The 16,533-nt window shown below is 39.1% G+C and overlaps 3 protein-coding genes across 3 annotated transcripts; 2 read left to right on the top strand and 1 right to left on the bottom strand.

Annotated features, from left to right (window-relative positions):
• Positions 1–519: 519 nt before the first annotated feature.
• LOC141811485 (putative WRKY transcription factor 3) lies at positions 520–4,750 on the bottom strand. The gene is made up of 5 exons (XM_074699515.1): positions 4,728–4,750; positions 2,510–3,068; positions 1,441–2,102; positions 1,200–1,355; positions 520–974 (listed from the first exon to the last, which is right to left on the bottom strand). The coding sequence occupies exons 1-5, from the start codon at positions 4,748–4,750 to the stop codon at positions 656–658; spliced, it is 1,719 nt and encodes a 572-aa protein (XP_074555616.1). The 3' UTR covers positions 520–655.
• On the top strand, positions 4,704–7,240 carry LOC141848662 (heparanase-like protein 2). Its single transcript, XM_074736710.1, has 10 exons — positions 4,704–4,878; positions 4,965–5,208; positions 5,294–5,330; positions 5,416–5,596; positions 5,665–5,813; positions 5,895–6,128; positions 6,203–6,392; positions 6,463–6,588; positions 6,658–6,757; positions 6,830–7,240. Exons 2-10 carry the CDS (start codon positions 5,002–5,004, stop codon positions 7,217–7,219), a joined length of 1,614 nt encoding a protein of 537 aa, XP_074592811.1. The 5' UTR covers positions 4,704–4,878; positions 4,965–5,001; the 3' UTR covers positions 7,220–7,240.
• A 492-nt stretch (positions 7,241–7,732) lies between these two features.
• Positions 7,733–14,745, top strand: LOC141848540 (alpha-1,4 glucan phosphorylase L isozyme, chloroplastic/amyloplastic-like). The gene is made up of 15 exons (XM_074736581.1): positions 7,733–8,027; positions 8,155–8,393; positions 8,482–8,583; positions 8,857–9,033; positions 9,158–9,433; positions 10,062–10,333; positions 10,959–11,076; positions 11,162–11,707; positions 11,830–11,982; positions 12,596–12,724; positions 12,807–13,043; positions 13,139–13,215; positions 13,470–13,656; positions 14,036–14,236; positions 14,440–14,745. Exons 1-15 carry the CDS (start codon positions 7,811–7,813, stop codon positions 14,554–14,556), a joined length of 3,048 nt encoding a protein of 1,015 aa, XP_074592682.1. The 5' UTR covers positions 7,733–7,810; the 3' UTR covers positions 14,557–14,745.
• The last annotated feature ends 1,788 nt before the right edge of the window (positions 14,746–16,533 follow it).

Here is a 16,533-nt window from a genome sequence, read left to right as displayed (position 1 = left end):
GCTCAACTATATATATGCTCCGAGGACATATAAAACAACACTATCACATGGAAGGTAGAATAATTTTGACCTAAAGCATAGTCAAAACAGCTCTAAAGTATTTTGACCTAGATCAAAATTGCTCAACTTTCAAGTTATTTTGACTTAGTTTTGGTCAAAACAATATCACTTTGAAAGTACAAAAGCAGCTCCAAAATAATGTCTTATCCAAAGCAACTTTAAAATGATATTACTTTATATACAAAGCATATTTTGAATAGAAAAATTATAAATGAGGCCTTGTTTGATAATTTTTAAAAGAGAAATTAGATTTTTTTAATTGATATAGATAAATAAGAGCACATTTTCTGCTTTTAGTCAAAGAATATATTTTTTAGTAATTATTTTCTTTCTCAAAGTATCAATAACTTTTAATTGCTAAGAGTTTGATAAAATTATTTCCATATTAAATTCTGAAAATTTTGCGATACTCATCCACAAGTATCCTCAAGTGAGCCATATATGAAATCTTTGGCACAAACAAAGCATGTAAAGATCAACTTTTTAGTTACAGGTTGCAAAAATCACAGACAATGTTATCAAATCCACCTAGTAGCTAGGACAACAAATCCACGTCTTCAAACTTCTATGCTATTTGAATGATTAGCAGAGGTGTTCATTTCTTCAGGTTGAAAAGATGGCCACTTTCATCTTCTTTCTTCAGCTCAACTGCTGTTGGTTGCTCGAGACGAGGTCGTAAATCTGTTCTATTGAGTGAAGGAGGAGGATTGTTCTGAAAAATACTTGGAGGAGGAGGAGTGCTGCTCGAAGTAGAAACACCAGCATTCATCACGTTGTGACTGCTAGTTCTTGCTTCTGGTAGATCATGGTTATGCTTTCCCTCGTATGTCGTTATCACAGCTTTAGGATCCGACGAAGCTCTTTCGATATGTTTCCTAACGTTGCATCCAATGTTAGTGCACTTGTAGTAGCTCCTGCATTTTTCAACAACATTTTAGTTAGTTGTGATAGGAATGTGTTTTGCAGAAACAAACTCTGAGAGAAGCATCAAGCAAAACAAACTGAAATACCAAAGGAATTCATGATGTGCACTGAATATCTGCTTTTCTTATGCCTGTTAAATCGATCTTTAAGTCGATGAAAGTAAAGATTGAGAATCACCAAGAACAGAAGTGACTGACTCAGAAAAGAAGTATCACCTGGGATGAGGATTTCCTTTGACCACCTTTTGTCCATATTTCCTCCATCTATAACCATCGTCTAATAGATCAACTTCACTGGTTGTTTGAACAATAACTTTGGGCTCCGTCATCGTCTTGTACGAAGTTGTTTTGATGTTCCTCGGATTCATGTTTCTGCAGAATACATTAACAGGTTGCCTTGGTTTGAAATGGAGAATTGTGCACACACAAAACAATTACAAAGCAAAAGAATTCTTACATTCTTTTAGAATCTGGCTCATTTTCATCCGTCTCATCTCTCCCCATTGAACTCTCACCATCTTGCTCATCATCACTTGAGTCTGAAAGATGATCGATCGATCCAAAATCAGATTCTCGGTCTCTCTTATACGTAGCCTCACTTTGTCTCGAGCCTTGCAAAGAAGTTTCAGGGTTAAAATCACTTGGCAAGCCACCACCTTCCTTTCCATGCCTAATTGGCTGGGGTGGTTGGTGATTGTGCTGCCCCTTGTAAATTATTTCAGTTACTTGTGCATCGAAAGATCGCTCGACCTTCTTCTTAACCGGGCACTTTGGATGAGTACATTTGTAGTAACTTCGAGGGTACTCGCCGCCCTTCACCTGTTTCTGGCCATATTTTCTCCAGTTGTAGCCATCATCAGCCGGTTTGTCGGCGATGAGGTTCGAAGTTTGTGGTTTTTTGTCAGCGAGAGGAAGGCTTGAAAGTGGAGAAGAAGAATTGTATGTGCTCAGAGGCAGATATGGCATCTGCTGAATCGAAGAGAGGTTGAATGGTGGCATCATCGTCGTTGTCGAGGTAGTAGATGCATACTCTGGAGGAATGTAAGGATAAGGATGAAGATGTGAGCCTTGAACTGCTGTTTGTGCCTCACCATGTCGATGATTCAGTTCGAATTGTCCCTGCATAATTATAGTTTTCTTCACTATTCCAATAGTTTGAATCTTAGAAACAACACAAATTTGATAAGACAACAGAGAACACTACAAAGTTCTACTCAATCAAACGAATGAGCTGATGCTTCTGACAATATCAGAAACCAAACGATCTTACTGATTGCACGAGAGCATGCATACAAGATTAGATTTGTAGGATAGAAGTCTAATGAAAAAAGTCAAAAGTCATTGAGTGACTTTGCTATTTTATCATCTAACATCGAAGTCAACGATTGTTTCAGGAAGCAACGAAGGATCTCCTTTCAAGGAGGAAATAAAGCCGTGAATCTTAAGCATCATGCAGACATGGAAGTAGTTGAAAGCTAAATATTGGCGAAGACAAAAGGATTGGATTTTGAAGCGATCGGCAAAACCTGGTTTTGCGAGTACAGTGACAGGGGCGACTGGAACAAACTCGACGGGCTGATTCCCGCCGGAAATGTGATCACCGGCATCTGGTTCACCATGAGACTGGTCGGCCGGCTCCGCCCCAAGCTCAAAGCCACCTCCTTTCCGCCTCTCCTTGACTCCCCATTCATCGAATCCTCCTCCTCCTTCCCTCCCCTTCTGGGCGCCGACGCCGACGCCGACGCAGCCGTGGAGGGGCCTATGGCGCCTGCGAGGAGCTGGGAGAAGGAGGCGCCGTAGTCCAGCTCGGGTTCCGCCAAGAGGCTCGACAGGCTGGGACTGAAATCCACCGGGCGAAAGAGGCTCTCTATGGCGGAGCGCGAAGGGAGGGCCACTGCCGGCCGAGGCGGCTGCGGCGGCCTCGGCCGCTGCGCCCCTCCTCCGGGCTCCACAGTGGCGGCGGAGCGGGAAAACAAAAAACTTGCCTTTTGGCCTTTAATTCTTCGACCGAAGTGGTCGTCTAACGGTTGCGACTCCGGAGCCCTTCCATTCTTCCATGGAAGATTGACAGTTGGAGTTGAAATCCTCGAAGGGAATGGTATCGTCGAACCCAGCCTTCCCTCGTCCCGTTAAAAATCTCGCCGGCGTCAAGTCAACCCCGTTGACTTTGACTAATCTAGGAATCTAGACACGGTCAACAGGAACTCAATCCGATTCAACTCAACTCGTACCTTTTACAAACCAAATCAAATGCTTCCTTAAAATTTATAATTCACATCATTCTTTTTAAAATATGATTATAAAAAACATATTAATTGGGTACAAGAGCATGCCGACAAGCTGGATGAATATGGTAAACAAAGATCTAAGTCATGCTCAACATAACTCTGGTCAACTCTCACTAAATCTGATAACTATTCACGATCACAGCCAATGGTTGAGAACTCGAATTGATTATTAAATGATTTTTGAGTAATAAACAATTTGAGGAGGCCAGCTTTTATTTTACATGGAAACCATTTACTTTTGTTTGTAGCCTCTCCATTGCCATCACATTGCTGATTATATCTTCACTAAATATTATTGTTTAAGGAATTTATTAACAATTTTTCAAGAACAAAGAAAAGGGTAAGTTGTCATGAACTCCTTTGTCGATTTATTTGCTATTGGTTGCTTGCTTGAATTGCAGTCTGTAAATTATGCAATGAAATAGACAGGGTTAAAGCATTAAGATTTTTCTCTCTTTTTTTTTTCTGAAACAAAATTTTAATATATAATTTATTAGTTGGACCAGATCAAACTGAATTGTTAAAGCCAAAGGTCTGCCGGTCTTCCATTATATTCATTCAATATAAATCAGTTGTAAAATTTTTAATATCGAACTGTTTCTTAAAAATAAAAAATTGAAATCCGTTACCTTAGTGATCCCACACGATCGATCCCATGACCATTTATGAGGAAATAAATCGAAAAATATTAATCTCAGTTAGTCGCATTGACTCAATCCTTTGGGTGATCGGTTCGGTCCCACGGAAGTTTCCCACTGGCCACTAGGGTGAATCGGGAAGCGCACGCAGCGGTCAACCCAGATACCCAGCATCCTTTGATTACGATCCCCATTTGAAAGAAAATTTATACAAATACGCCGTAGCTGAGGATCAAATCGTGGATACCTGACTGACAACCTGGATGTCCTACTGTGACACTATGCCCCGGGACAATATCGCACTGTTTCTTCTGCAAAAAGATGGATCCGCCACTTTAGCAGCCCCACACGGTCGGTCCCACGACCATCTATAAGGAGGTAAATCGAGAAACCCACTGTTTCTTCTGCAAAAAAGGTGGACCCGCCACCTTAGCGGCCCCACACGGTCGGCTCCACGACCATCTGTGAGGAGATAAATCGAGAAAGTGCAGTTGGTTACGACGCAGGAGGGTATTGCTTGGCTTCGCCAGGATTTGAACCCTTATCTTCTTCTACAAGTCTGCTGCGTCGTAACCAACTTATCTATGTCCCAGGGCAAGAAATCCACTGTTTCAAACCATTACAACTTGGCGCAATGGTCAATCTGCTCCACCACAATAATTACTGACGACTTAGAAAAACAAGAACAGTGTGTTTGACCATTCGACGTTAGAACAACCACAAGTCAATAATCTAGATCGCTTGGTGTTCTTCAGTCACCTCTCCAAGAAAAGAAAAGGAGAGAGTACGACTGGAGCAGATCGATCATGTCTTCTGACCATTTATCCTTCACCAATTGCATCGTTTCTATTTTAGCTCTTCGATTTGGAAGTCTACAGTCATCGAAATTATATTTTGACTCTTTCTTATTCATGTATCTTGTTCTTCAGTTGACGTCAGATCTACTCCGTTGCCTTTCCCTTCCTTCTGGTATGAACTGGTCGCGACGCATTCATGCTCTGCTGCTTTTCCTTTTTGGTTGTAAATTATTTAACTGTCCATGCTTTTGGTTGCAGATCATCAGTCAAAGCAGTGAGGCTTGAAGGTGGAGGAATGATTCTTCAGTTTCTGCTATCTGTCCTCTTCCTCACCACTGGAACTTCAGCCGATGAATCCCCAGATGCTACAGTGATAGTTAGGGGATCTGATTTAGTAGCTGAGGTTGATGACAGTTTTGTGTGTGCGACTCTTGATTGGTGGCCTCCTGAGAAATGCAACTATAATCAGTGCCCTTGGGGACGAGCTTCAGTTCTCAATTTGGTAAATATCCTTTCAGAAACACAGCTCTAGTTAGCAAGAACAACTTTTCTCTTATGTATTAAGTGAGTTTTTTTCCACTCCTCAGAACTTGACTCATCCACTCCTAGCTAAAGCCATCCAAGGCAAGAGCTTTCTCCCTACTGATTACTCTTTTGCAGATTGATATTAGTTGGCCTAGTGATTGTGCTTGTTTGTGAACAAAATCAGCTTTCACTCCTTTAAGAATACGCATTGGAGGCTCATTGCAAGACAAAGTGGTATATGGAGTTCCTAGTTTGGAGTCTCCATGTCTTCCTTTTTCGAAGTCGACTGGTTTGTTTGGTTTTTCTCAAGGGTGCTTGAGCCTTGCAAGGTGGGATGAGCTAAATCTTCTATTTGAGAAGGGAGGGTGAGTAGTAGAGAATCTCCATACTGATAACAGTAAATGTTCCTAAAAATTTCATCATAAAATTGCAGTGCAACTATCACATTTGGTTTGAACGCGCTAAGTGGAAGGGATCGTCTGGACAATGGAATGTGGGTAGGCAATTGGAACTCCACGAATTCTCGAGAGTTCATCGAGTACACGATTTCGAAAGGATATCAGGTCGATTCATGGGAATTCGGTAGGTCCTCTCGTTTGCTCTTTCTTTCTAGGATGAAGATTCATCTACTAAACCAGGAACACAACATGCTTGATGCATCAGGAAATGAATTGAGTGGAAGAGGTGTTGGAGCAAGGGTCAGTGCTGAACAATATGCACGAGATCTGATTGCACTTAAAGCCCTTCTTAAGGAGCTATATCGAGATTCGCAGACAAAGCCAATTCTTGTTGCTCCTGGAGGATTCTTTGATCAGCAGTGGTATGCTCAGCTTCTTCAGGATTCAGGTTTAGAAGTCGTCGATGCCTTGACGCATCATGTATACAATCTTGGTGCAGGTGAGTGTAGGAACAAATCAAGTGACAAACCAGACAGTAAAAGAAGTTTACGATCACTTTGATTGTGTATGCAGGTGATGACTCCCATATTGAAAGCAAAATATTGAATCCCTGGTACTTGAGTCAGACAACCGATAAATTCCGAAACCTGCAACTGACAATAGAAAGACATGGACCATGGTCCACTGCTTGGGTTGGTGAAGCAGGAGGTGCATACAACAGTGGAAATCGTTATGTATCAAACAAATTTCTCAATAGCTTTTGGTAACTTGATCTTTCTTCGACATCGAATCTCAATTGTCTTTCAGACTAAAACTGGTTTGATGAAACTCAGGTACTTGGATCAACTTGGCATGGCATCGAAGTACAACACCAAGGTTTATTGCAGACAAACCTTGATCGGCGGAAACTACGGGCTCCTCGACACAAACACCTTCATCCCAAATCCTGATTACTACAGGCAACACATCCAAACTAAGTTGTAGTCCTACTCTCACAAATTGCCATACTGATCCTCTCATTTTCACAGTGCATTGTTGTGGCACCGGCTAATGGGGAAGGGAGTTCTTTCTATTGATATGAGTGGCTCATCGTATTTGCGAACCTATGCGCATTGCACCAAACGAAAGGTATGAGTTCAGTATAGACTACAAACCTTAAACAGATTGGTATGAAGATGATTGTTCCCTTGATTCATACAGGCAGGCATAACTCTGCTCCTGATCAACCTAAGCACATCCACCAAGTTCAGTGTGACCGTTCGAAACGATCTCAACGTCCTTCTTGCTGAGGGAGGAGGCATTCAGTCGGACAATCCCTTCATCCACACTTTGAAGAGAACAGTCTCCTGGATCGGGAGGAAAGCATCAGATGAATCATTGCACAGGGAGGAGTATCATTTAACTGGAGCAGATGGGAATTGTTTGAGCCAGACTGTGCTGTTGAATGGCGATTCCTTGGAGCTTGTCGATGGAGAAATTCCACAACTGGATCCTGTTTATGCTCCGGCCAACTCCCCTGTAGAGGTTGATCCTTTGTCTATTGCATTTGTGGTCTTCCCCAACTTTGAAGCTCAAGCTTGTAGTTCATGAGCTTGGTCAATTCCAAGATGTATATAATTGATAAGTTTAAAATTTTGTTTAGAAAATTTTAACAGTATATAATAATTTACTCACGGGAATCAATAAAATGTCGACAAAAAATCCTGAATATTTGGTCAAGGGACCTGGAAATGAACGGTTCAAATGGTTCGTTCCCCAACAACGATGCGTGCAATTGCGCCTGGCCGTTGGACCGGATCAGCTTGCCATGCTACAAGACAGATTGCAAAATGGTCGCCATCCCGGGCCGTGGGCCCTCGAAGGATCCACGCGTCTCCTCCGTCGGCCGTCAGTGGGATGCACTTTCCAGCCCGTGCAGGCAATCAATTGAGAAGTTAACGTGTGCGGTGGAAAAGCGCCTCTGTGTGCAAATCCGGTAAACGATAAGGAGGATTCTGGAAATTTGAGTTGCTCAGGACCCTCAACTATATAAGCCACCGAAACGGCCACTCCGCTACAAGACAAAACGGTCACGGAGTGAGAGAAAGCGAAAGGACCGGAGGATATTTTGATCGCTCTCTCTCCCTCGCTTCTCATTCATCCCTTCGTTTCCGAAGAGCGACGGTCTCCTCGCCAGGTGAGATGGCGTCTTCCTCGATCCCTTCTCGATCCGCCTCCTTCTCTCGGGTAGGATGCATTCCGAGATCGCCATTTTCCCATTCATCCACGACCTTCGTCGTCCCGGTCGTCTTCTCCGGAGGGATCGGTAGAGGGTTCGGCAGCCGCTTCCTCGGAAGACCTATTTCCGTGAGGAGCGTTTCCAGCGAGAGGGAGGGCAAACATGCCGTCACTAGTGGTGGTAAAATATCTTGTCCGGCCTTCGATCTACTAGTTCCGATTAGCTTTTCTTACGACATTGCTTTGATTTCTTTGTTTTGTTTTGTTTTGTTATGTGAGCTTTATGAACTGTTGAATTTATCTTGTAGGTGCACCAGGTTTCACGAAATCTATTACTGATGATGCCTCAGCTATAGCGTCAAGTATACAGTATCATACCGATTTCACTCCCTTATTCTCTCCGGAGAGTTTTGATCTCTCCAAGACTTACTTTGCTACAGCGCAAAGTGTTCTTGATGCATTAATAATAAATTGGAACGCGACTTATGAGTACTATGAAAAGATGAATGTGAAACAGGCTTACTATCTTTCAATGGAATTTCTTCAGGTTCAATGATTTCACAGCTAGTATTGTAAAAAATTCAACTTGTATTTCCATGCTACTTATTCTTGTTATCCCTTATTGATAACTTTAGGGAAGAGCATTATTAAATGCAATCGGTAATTTGGAGCTAACCGGCCCATATGCGGAAGCATTGAGGCAGCTAGGGCACAAGCTTGAGAATGTTTCGGAGAAGGTCAGACAAATTTCTCTACTCTTCTTTTTTTTTCGAAATAGATCACAGAAGTCCTACAAGCGATTTTATTATTCTCGCTTTAAGGCCTGTATTTTCTCATCAACGTCATATTGGCACATAGTGATTTTCTTTTCCTATTATACATATCATTGCCATGGGAGCTGATTTCAAGGGGCTATGTTTACTCTCTTTACAATAAATGTGTATTGAGTCTCTCTTATTTCTACATTATAATTTCATGGCTTCTTGGCTCTGTTCAATAATCTTATCCAGGAACCAGATGCTGCACTTGGGAATGGTGGTCTAGGACGTCTAGCCTCATGTTTTTTGGATTCCTTGGCAACTTTGAATTATCCTGCCTGGGGATATGGGCTTCGTTACAGATACGGCTTGTTCAAACAGAATATCACAAAAGATGGACAGGAGGAAGTGGCAGAAAACTGGCTTGAGGTATGTCTCCTAAACTTGCTTTTATGTCATCTGATTCACTTCATTATGGTTGTCATTTGATTTCATTCTATAATTTGTTATAAATCCTAGTGATTTTCCCACTGATAAAATATTTTTACTACAGATGGGAAATCCCTGGGAAATTGTTCGATATGATGTTTCATATCCTGTAAAGTTTTATGGGAAGGTGGTTATTGGCTCAGATGGAAAGAAGCATTGGATTGGTGGGGAAAATATTGAAGCTATTGCCCATGACATACCAATTCCGGGATACAAGACTAAAACCACAATTAACTTGCGTCTTTGGTCGACGAAAGTGCCATCAGAACACTTTGATTTGGAAGCTTTTAATCGTGGAGAACATGCCAAAGCATCTGAGGCACATGCAAATGCCGAAAAGGTTTCCAGTCTATCATATCATTAACAGATCTCTAAATTTCTAAATTGCTATTCATGTAACAATTTTCCATGCATAATGATCAAGTTTAGGATACTATTCAAGTAGTCTTTGGATGCATATGTTTTCAAATGAAGAAGGTGAACTTTTCTTGAACAATTTTTTCATGATATTCATTTTTAAGACTACACAATTAGCTTCTTGAAGAGCTTCTATGTCCTTGTTTACATAGTTTCTCCACCTGATCTGAGTCAGTATTAGTTAATATTAGCATTTTAATCACAAAGGAATGTTTTGTAGAGGAACAATTTTTAGTATACTAGTGTGTTTTTGTTAATTAAAGCATGGTGAAGTACAGGTGCATATATTTTGCGCTTATGATTACTTTCCCGGAGATACTTGTCAAGATGCCTCTTTGTTAGCATACAGGTTTCTAATGCATGATTTTTGAAGATAACGATTCTTGATATTGAAAGGATGTGTTATTCAGATCTTGCTTGTGTTCCTACCCTTCCTTTTATATTTTAATTGATTTCTAAAGGATGCTTCGGTTCTTACTGTGTTTGATACTTTTAAATGATGCCTAATACATTAAACAAATATCTACTGATCAAGAATCTGCCTGATGCAGATATGCTTTATATTGTATCCTGGAGATGATTCTATAGAGGGTAAAATTCTTCGGTTGAAACAACAATACACACTTTGTTCGGCCTCTCTTCAAGATATTATTGTGCGGTTCGAGAGGAGATCTGGAAATTCTATTAATTGGGAAGAATTTCCTGATAAGGTTGCAGTCCAAATGAATGATACTCACCCTACTCTATGCATCCCTGAGTTAATGAGGATACTGATTGATGCAAAAGGATTAAGCTGGGATCAGGCCTGGAAAATCACTCAGAGGTATTTGCCTGTGTTTTCTTTCAGTTCTGTATATCATGATTTTATTTCTCTGCTTCTAAAATATTTTCAAGAACTGAACCAAACTTTTTTATTAATAAATATTAAACCAAATCAAAAGTTCTGAGTTTGGTTGTTTTTTAGTTTGAACAGATCAGATATCCGTTAAGGTAAGGGATTAGATCTGTTGAAACTTGTTTGGTACCTAACTGGCAGAGCTGATTTGTACCGCCAGCCCATGCAGTTAGCCAGCACAGTATAGTTTTAAAATTGTGCTTGCCCTGTATGGAGTATTAGTATGGACGGGAATTTCAACCCTTGCTTCTAGTAACGTGTTCTACATGCTAAAAGGAAGGCAAAATCATTTTTGCTCAATTTTGAACTCCTTTATTACCTTCTCTTGAAATGACTCTTTAGTAAGTCATGTTTCTTAAGGTTCTTTTTCTTGTTACCTAAAATGCTTTCTATAAAATGCAATTTTCCAGCTAGATTAATTCTTCTCTTTTTGATTCAGATGCTAGAGTTAATCACTGATATTTCTTGCTTCCACTATCATGTGATGCTAATTATTGCTTACAAAGCCATTTTTTTTTATAATTGCATTCTGATTTCCACTTGCATTTTCTAGAACTGTTGCATATACAAACCATACAGTTCTTCCAGAAGCTTTAGAGAAGTGGAGTTTGGAGTTGATGCAGAAACTACTTCCACGACATGTGGAGATCATAGAGGAGATAGATAATGAGGTACAGTTTGGTTTGCCTATAATTTGTCGTGTAATTTCACACTAGATAATCCCCGTTTAATCATTTTTTTCATTGATATAAACAGTTGCTTAATGACATAATTTTGGATCATGGAAAGGAAGATCTTGAGCTTTTGGAGAAGAAACTCAAAGATATGAGAATTTTGGACAATGTTGACTATCCAGATTCAGTTCAGAAATTGTTTGAAAAGCCAAAGAAGGAGACCAGAGAAGGGAGCCTGAAAAAGACCTTGGTAGAAGTTCCTGCTGCTCCCCTTCAATCTGAGAAAAATCTTCAAGTGGAAAATTTAAAACCTTCCAGTGTTCTGGACAATAAAGTAGAATCTGGTGAAAAAATTTCCAACAAAGCTCAGACAAAAGCAGATTTGTCTAAAAAAATTGAAGCAGAGGAAGAAATTCTTGGAGAAGGAGAAGAAGGAAAAGAAGATGAAGAAGAAGAAGAAGAAGAAGAAGAAGAAGAAGAGGAAGAAACTTTTTTGAAATCAAATCCAAAATTACCTAAAATGGTTCGCATGGCAAATCTCTGTGTTGTTGGTGGCCATGCAGTGAATGGAGTTGCTGAAATACACAGTGACATAGTTAAGCAGGATGTCTTCCAGAACTTCTACAAGGTAAATAGTATATAATGTAAATGTTATTTTAGTGCTTACATGATGCAAAATCAGCTTAATTCAATCTAGTTTAATCTAATGTGCATGCAAGTGATTGCATAATGAGTCTTATCATCTTGCAGTTATGGCCAGAAAAATTTCAGAATAAGACAAATGGTGTAACTCCTCGTCGTTGGATTCGTTTTTGCAATCCTGAATTGAGCGGCATATTAACTAAGTGGATTGGTACAGATGAATGGGTTCTCAACACAGAGAAGCTAGCAGAACTTAGGAAGGTAACTAATGGTCTGGCTTCTCTAAAATTTAGCTTTATTTTATTCAACCCTCCACTGATTTTGTACGATTTATTATTAACTAGACATGTATTTTTCATGCTTATATCAAACTCTTATATCAATTAACTATTTTGGATTGGTGACAGCTGGAGAAGTTAACTAGATTGTATCTATACCGTCATGCTTGTCTGTTTTGTAGAATAAAAATTCATGTGCATCATCTTTACCATCAGGATCTATTTTTCTCCCTGGTAGATGGCGATAGCATAGTTGCATGATCAACTAAAATACCTTTAGTCAACCTGTACTTATTGTAACTTTTTTGCTTCAACCTTCTGTTCCCTTCTTGGTAACTTGTCATGTTCTGCAGAGTGCAAACTCTCAGATCTGTCTTTGTTCTTGTTTTACATTTTAATATCAAGCTACTTGGACAAATTCATCAATCATTAATTCTTAGGAAAATAGTTTTTTTTCCTTCACATGGTGGATCATAGCAAAATTAAGAAATGGTCTGATATATTTTTGTCTTATTTCTAGGGCCTTACATTAACTTTTTTAACTATCATTATCATTTTCTTTGTATTCTCTAACATATGTATACAAATCTTGACAGTTTGCTGACAATGAGGACCTCCATTTGGAATGGAGACAGGTTAAAAGAAACAACAAAATGAAAGTTGCTTCATTTATAAAAGAGAAAACAGGATACATAGTCAGCCCAAATTCTATGTTTGATATTCAGGTTATACATATGAAAAAAAAAATCTGTAATTTCAATTTTTTTTGAATCCTTAGATTACAAGGCTTGCTTGATTTCTTATCAGGTGAAGCGGATTCATGAATATAAGCGTCAACTATTGAATATCCTAGGAATTGTCTACCGTTATAAGAAAATGAAAGAAATGAGTGCAGAAGAGAGATTATCCAGTTTCGCACCTAGGGTCTGTATATTTGGTGGGAAAGCTTTTGCTACATATGTTCAAGCTAAGAGAATAGTTAAGTTCATCACAGACGTTGCGTTCACAATAAATCATGATCCAGATATTGGAGATTTACTGAAGGTATGTTTAGGCAACAGTCGGTTGAATCTTGATCGCGTCTCCCTTTGCCATTAATTCTATACTGTGGGGAAATTATACACTGGTTTTATTTCCAGGTTGTCTTTGTTCCTGACTACAATGTCAGCGTTGCTGAGAAGCTCATACCAGCCAGTGAGTTATCTCAACATATCAGGTAGTTCCTGCTCCCATGATCCAGTTTTCTTTGCGACATGTGCACTACATTTTGTAAATAAGCTTCATGTTGTGATCTTTCTACTCTTGCCACGAGCTCCAAACCATTATATACAAGATTTTTTAATCTCATTTGCGACAGTCAGAGATTATGAGCGACATTGAATTGGAGACGTTAATTTAATGTCATTTATTATTCGATTCTGTCAATTTTCTTGAACTCAATTGGGCACAACCTTGTTTTCTGTTTCATAGCACGGCTGGCATGGAGGCAAGTGGAACTAGCAACATGAAGTTTGCAATGAATGGCTGCATTATAATTGGAACTCTGGATGGAGCCAATGTCGAGATAAGGGAAGAAGTCGGAGAAGATAACTTCTTCCTCTTTGGTGCTCATGCTCATGAAATTGCCGGTTTACGGGAAAAAAGAGCAGAGGGAAAGGTATGAGTATTTTCTTCATTAGGAAAATTCAAAAAAAAAAATGCCCCATGTTTTGATTAATATCACAGAGGCACTAATTTTTTGCAAATTCTCAAAGGAGATCCCACACATCCTTATAACCTTTTTTAAATATATTTTTCTATAAATTTGGTTTGTATAAATTAAATTAAGATTTATAAAATCTACTATACAAAAATATATTATAAAACTAAAAATTTGGGTTTCCAAAAAACAAAAAAAATAAACATTTTATACTTGTATTTATCTAAATAGTAAATATGGGTTACTTTGCTTTTTGCCTTCTTTATTTTAGTAAACTACTAAAATGTTTCCATATTTGACTAATTGAATAAGTTTATTGGCCCCGCCCTGCTTATAGTTTATTCCAGACCCACGATTTGAGGAGGTGAAGGAATTTGTCCGAAGTGGTGTATTTGGAATGTTTAACTACGACGAGCTTATAGGATCCTTAGAAGGGAATGAAGGATTTGGTCGTGCAGATTATTTTCTTGTTGGCGAGGACTTTCCAAGTTACCTTGAATGCCAAGAGAAAGTTGACGAAGCATACCGTGATCAAAAGGTAATTAATCATCAATCTAACAATTCTCAACGCTTAGTCCACATGATGTGCCTGCCTGTTTTGCTGAAAATTTCTTCTGTTCTTGCTTCTCGTTTTTCTTTGCACAATTAATTGTTTTTAAGTACATTAAATTATACCATAGAAAAGCCCGAGGTGATATCTGTTTTGCTAATAGTTCTAAGCTGTTTCATTTAATTTTTCAGAGATGGACAAAAATGTCAATCTTGAACACAGCTGGCTCCTCCAAGTTCAGCAGCGACCGGACGATTCGCGAGTACGCAAAGGCAATCTGGGACATCAAACCTGCCCTAGTACCTTGAAAAGAATCTGAATCGTTCATCTCTTTTTAGAGAAACCTGCGTCGTCCAAGTTCGAATAATGGGAATCGTTTGTTGTCGATAAATAAATTGACGTATTATCATCCTTTTCAGCTTGCATTTTCTTGATGTTTGCTTTGAAAGGAAACGCCGTATGCTTAAATAAAAATGTGTTCAGGTATATTTTTCTCAGTTCTGGCGTGGAAAACTGTCCGTTTCTCAATGTATTTCCCAATTGCAAGCTGCTCATGTTCTTTTGGTCGTATATTTCTTTTTTCTCTTTACATGTCATTTCTTCAACCAGTGCTGCAGGCTCACGATCAAGCAGTAGTACATCATCATCGAGCACGCCTGGCACAACGCCCAACTACTTCACTCCATCCACTGGAGGAGTGGGTGGCGTGGGCTCGTTTGGCATCTCCAGAGACATCAGCCATGGTGGTCTGCTCCCAAAGTCATGCACGGCTGCCTTCGTGCACGAAGAGGACGTTTTAATGGGAGCTAGATAATCTTAATTATCTGTTTAAGATTATCAATTTTGATTTAAATTATCATCGATTTTTAAATAATATAATATTATTATTATATTATGAGTTATAATTTAAAAATATGATTATTTTGACCGTCTAAATTTTTTTGTGATTAAAATTTTTTTCATGATTATTTTTTAATTTTAAAATTGATTTAATTAAAATATATTCATATGCTCTTTTGATGTATGGTGTTAAAAGTGACTTGAAACTTGATTTATTGCCTTTCAATATTCCAGGCAATTAGACAATCCTCCATATTTTTCTGTCCCAATAATCTGAGAAGTGCCTTATCTTTCTGGATGTTCTTCGCCCAGCACCTGCAGTGAATAATCCATTATATGTGACCATGATGATCGACTCTTGCCTTCCAATTTAACTTATTTATGCTGCTTCCATCCAAATTGAAAGTTTTAATTTGGTCGAGTAGAGTTACATTTTTATAGCATTGGGAAGACCATTTCACTGCTAGTCTTCTCTTTGATTTTGCTAAGACCAATTGTAGTAAATTTTTTCAATTAACGCATGTACTAAATTATAGCAAAGGTGATTACCTCCTCATAGATGGTCGTGGAATCGATTGTGTGGAGCTGTTTTCATGGTGATTTTATAATTCGTTGTATGAAAAAAGGTAAGACAATCATTAGGATATTTTATACCTGTTGAAAATAGATTTCTAGACCTCATTATAATAGTTCCCATTTAGAAATCATCCAAATCACTTTGTCATGAGAGTAATTAATTCATGTACTATAAAAAAATAAATCTCAACGGTCCTCCTGGAAGTAATAACTCATGTACTAAAAAAATAGATCAGCTACCTCAACAATTCTCCTAAAGTCGATTATGGATATGAAGGGAGGTTCATGCAAGTACATAAATGTTAGATGTAGATGAGATCGATCCTAAATCATCACCGAAATCGACTCATTACTTAAATATCATGTGTGTCTTGGAATTATTAGGTCACTACGTCTTGGGAGCAATTAACTTTCATGTACTAAAACTCATGTACTAAAGATATCATGCATGGGAGATGTAAAATAGGGGAGGTGCTCTATTTGAGAAATTAAAAAAAGGAAATAGGATATTTAAAAAAACAAAGAGTTAAAAGCATCTCTTCGGAGGAATTTATCAAAAACACTATCGTCTTCCTCCGTCAACTGAAAGGTGCGTGCGACCGACCCATGAAATCGAACGACAAACCGTACGTAGTAGTTGGAGTGTTCCATCTTCTCGCTGACGCCGACACTCCAGTCCAAATCCCATCCCAACTCAAGCCGACAAGCTCCAAACCGAACCTCGTGGGCCCGGTTCTTTATTTCCTCTTGCTCGGTCGTCAATGGCGGCGGGTCGCCTATCGACCGTTGGGTCAACGTCATCGATGTGATAATATTAATAGAAATTTCGCCGATGACGCAGCAGCAAAGGTCACGTAACATCGTGAGCG

The sequence above is a fragment of the Curcuma longa genome, chromosome 17 (assembly GCF_044706935.1).
Source record: "Curcuma longa cultivar G26 ecotype Majalengka, Jawa Barat chromosome 17, ITB_CL_G26_1.1, whole genome shotgun sequence".
NCBI lineage: Eukaryota > Viridiplantae > Streptophyta > Magnoliopsida > Zingiberales > Zingiberaceae > Curcuma > Curcuma longa.
The sequence above is the reverse complement of the archived record's forward strand: the minus strand, read 5'-3'. Positions and strand labels throughout refer to the sequence as shown.

Excerpts from the sequence above, each read along its gene's own strand:
- LOC141811485 (XM_074699515.1), bottom strand. The coding sequence starts at position 4,750 with ATGCAATTGGTGAAGGATAAATG. Across the intron at positions 3,069-4,727 it reads CAATTGGTGAAGGATAAATG|GATTTCAACTCCAACTGTCA; the intron begins GTCAGAAGACAT and ends ATTCCCTTCGAG. Across the intron at positions 1,356-1,440 it reads GAGCCAGATTCTAAAAGAAT|AAACATGAATCCGAGGAACA; the intron begins GTAAGAATTCTT and ends TGTATTCTGCAG.
- LOC141848540 (XM_074736581.1), top strand. The coding sequence starts at position 7,811 with ATGGCGTCTTCCTCGATCCCTTCTCGATCCGCCTCCTTCTCTCGGGTA. Across the intron at positions 9,434-10,061 it reads CACATGCAAATGCCGAAAAG|ATATGCTTTATATTGTATCC; the intron begins GTTTCCAGTCTA and ends TGCCTGATGCAG. Across the intron at positions 10,334-10,958 it reads GCCTGGAAAATCACTCAGAG|AACTGTTGCATATACAAACC; the intron begins GTATTTGCCTGT and ends TGCATTTTCTAG.
- LOC141848662 (XM_074736710.1), top strand. The coding sequence starts at position 5,002 with ATGATTCTTCAGTTTCTGCTATCTGTCCTCTTCCTCACCACTGGAACT. Across the intron at positions 5,209-5,293 it reads GAGCTTCAGTTCTCAATTTG|AACTTGACTCATCCACTCCT; the intron begins GTAAATATCCTT and ends TCCACTCCTCAG. Across the intron at positions 6,129-6,202 it reads TGTATACAATCTTGGTGCAG|GTGATGACTCCCATATTGAA; the intron begins GTGAGTGTAGGA and ends TTGTGTATGCAG.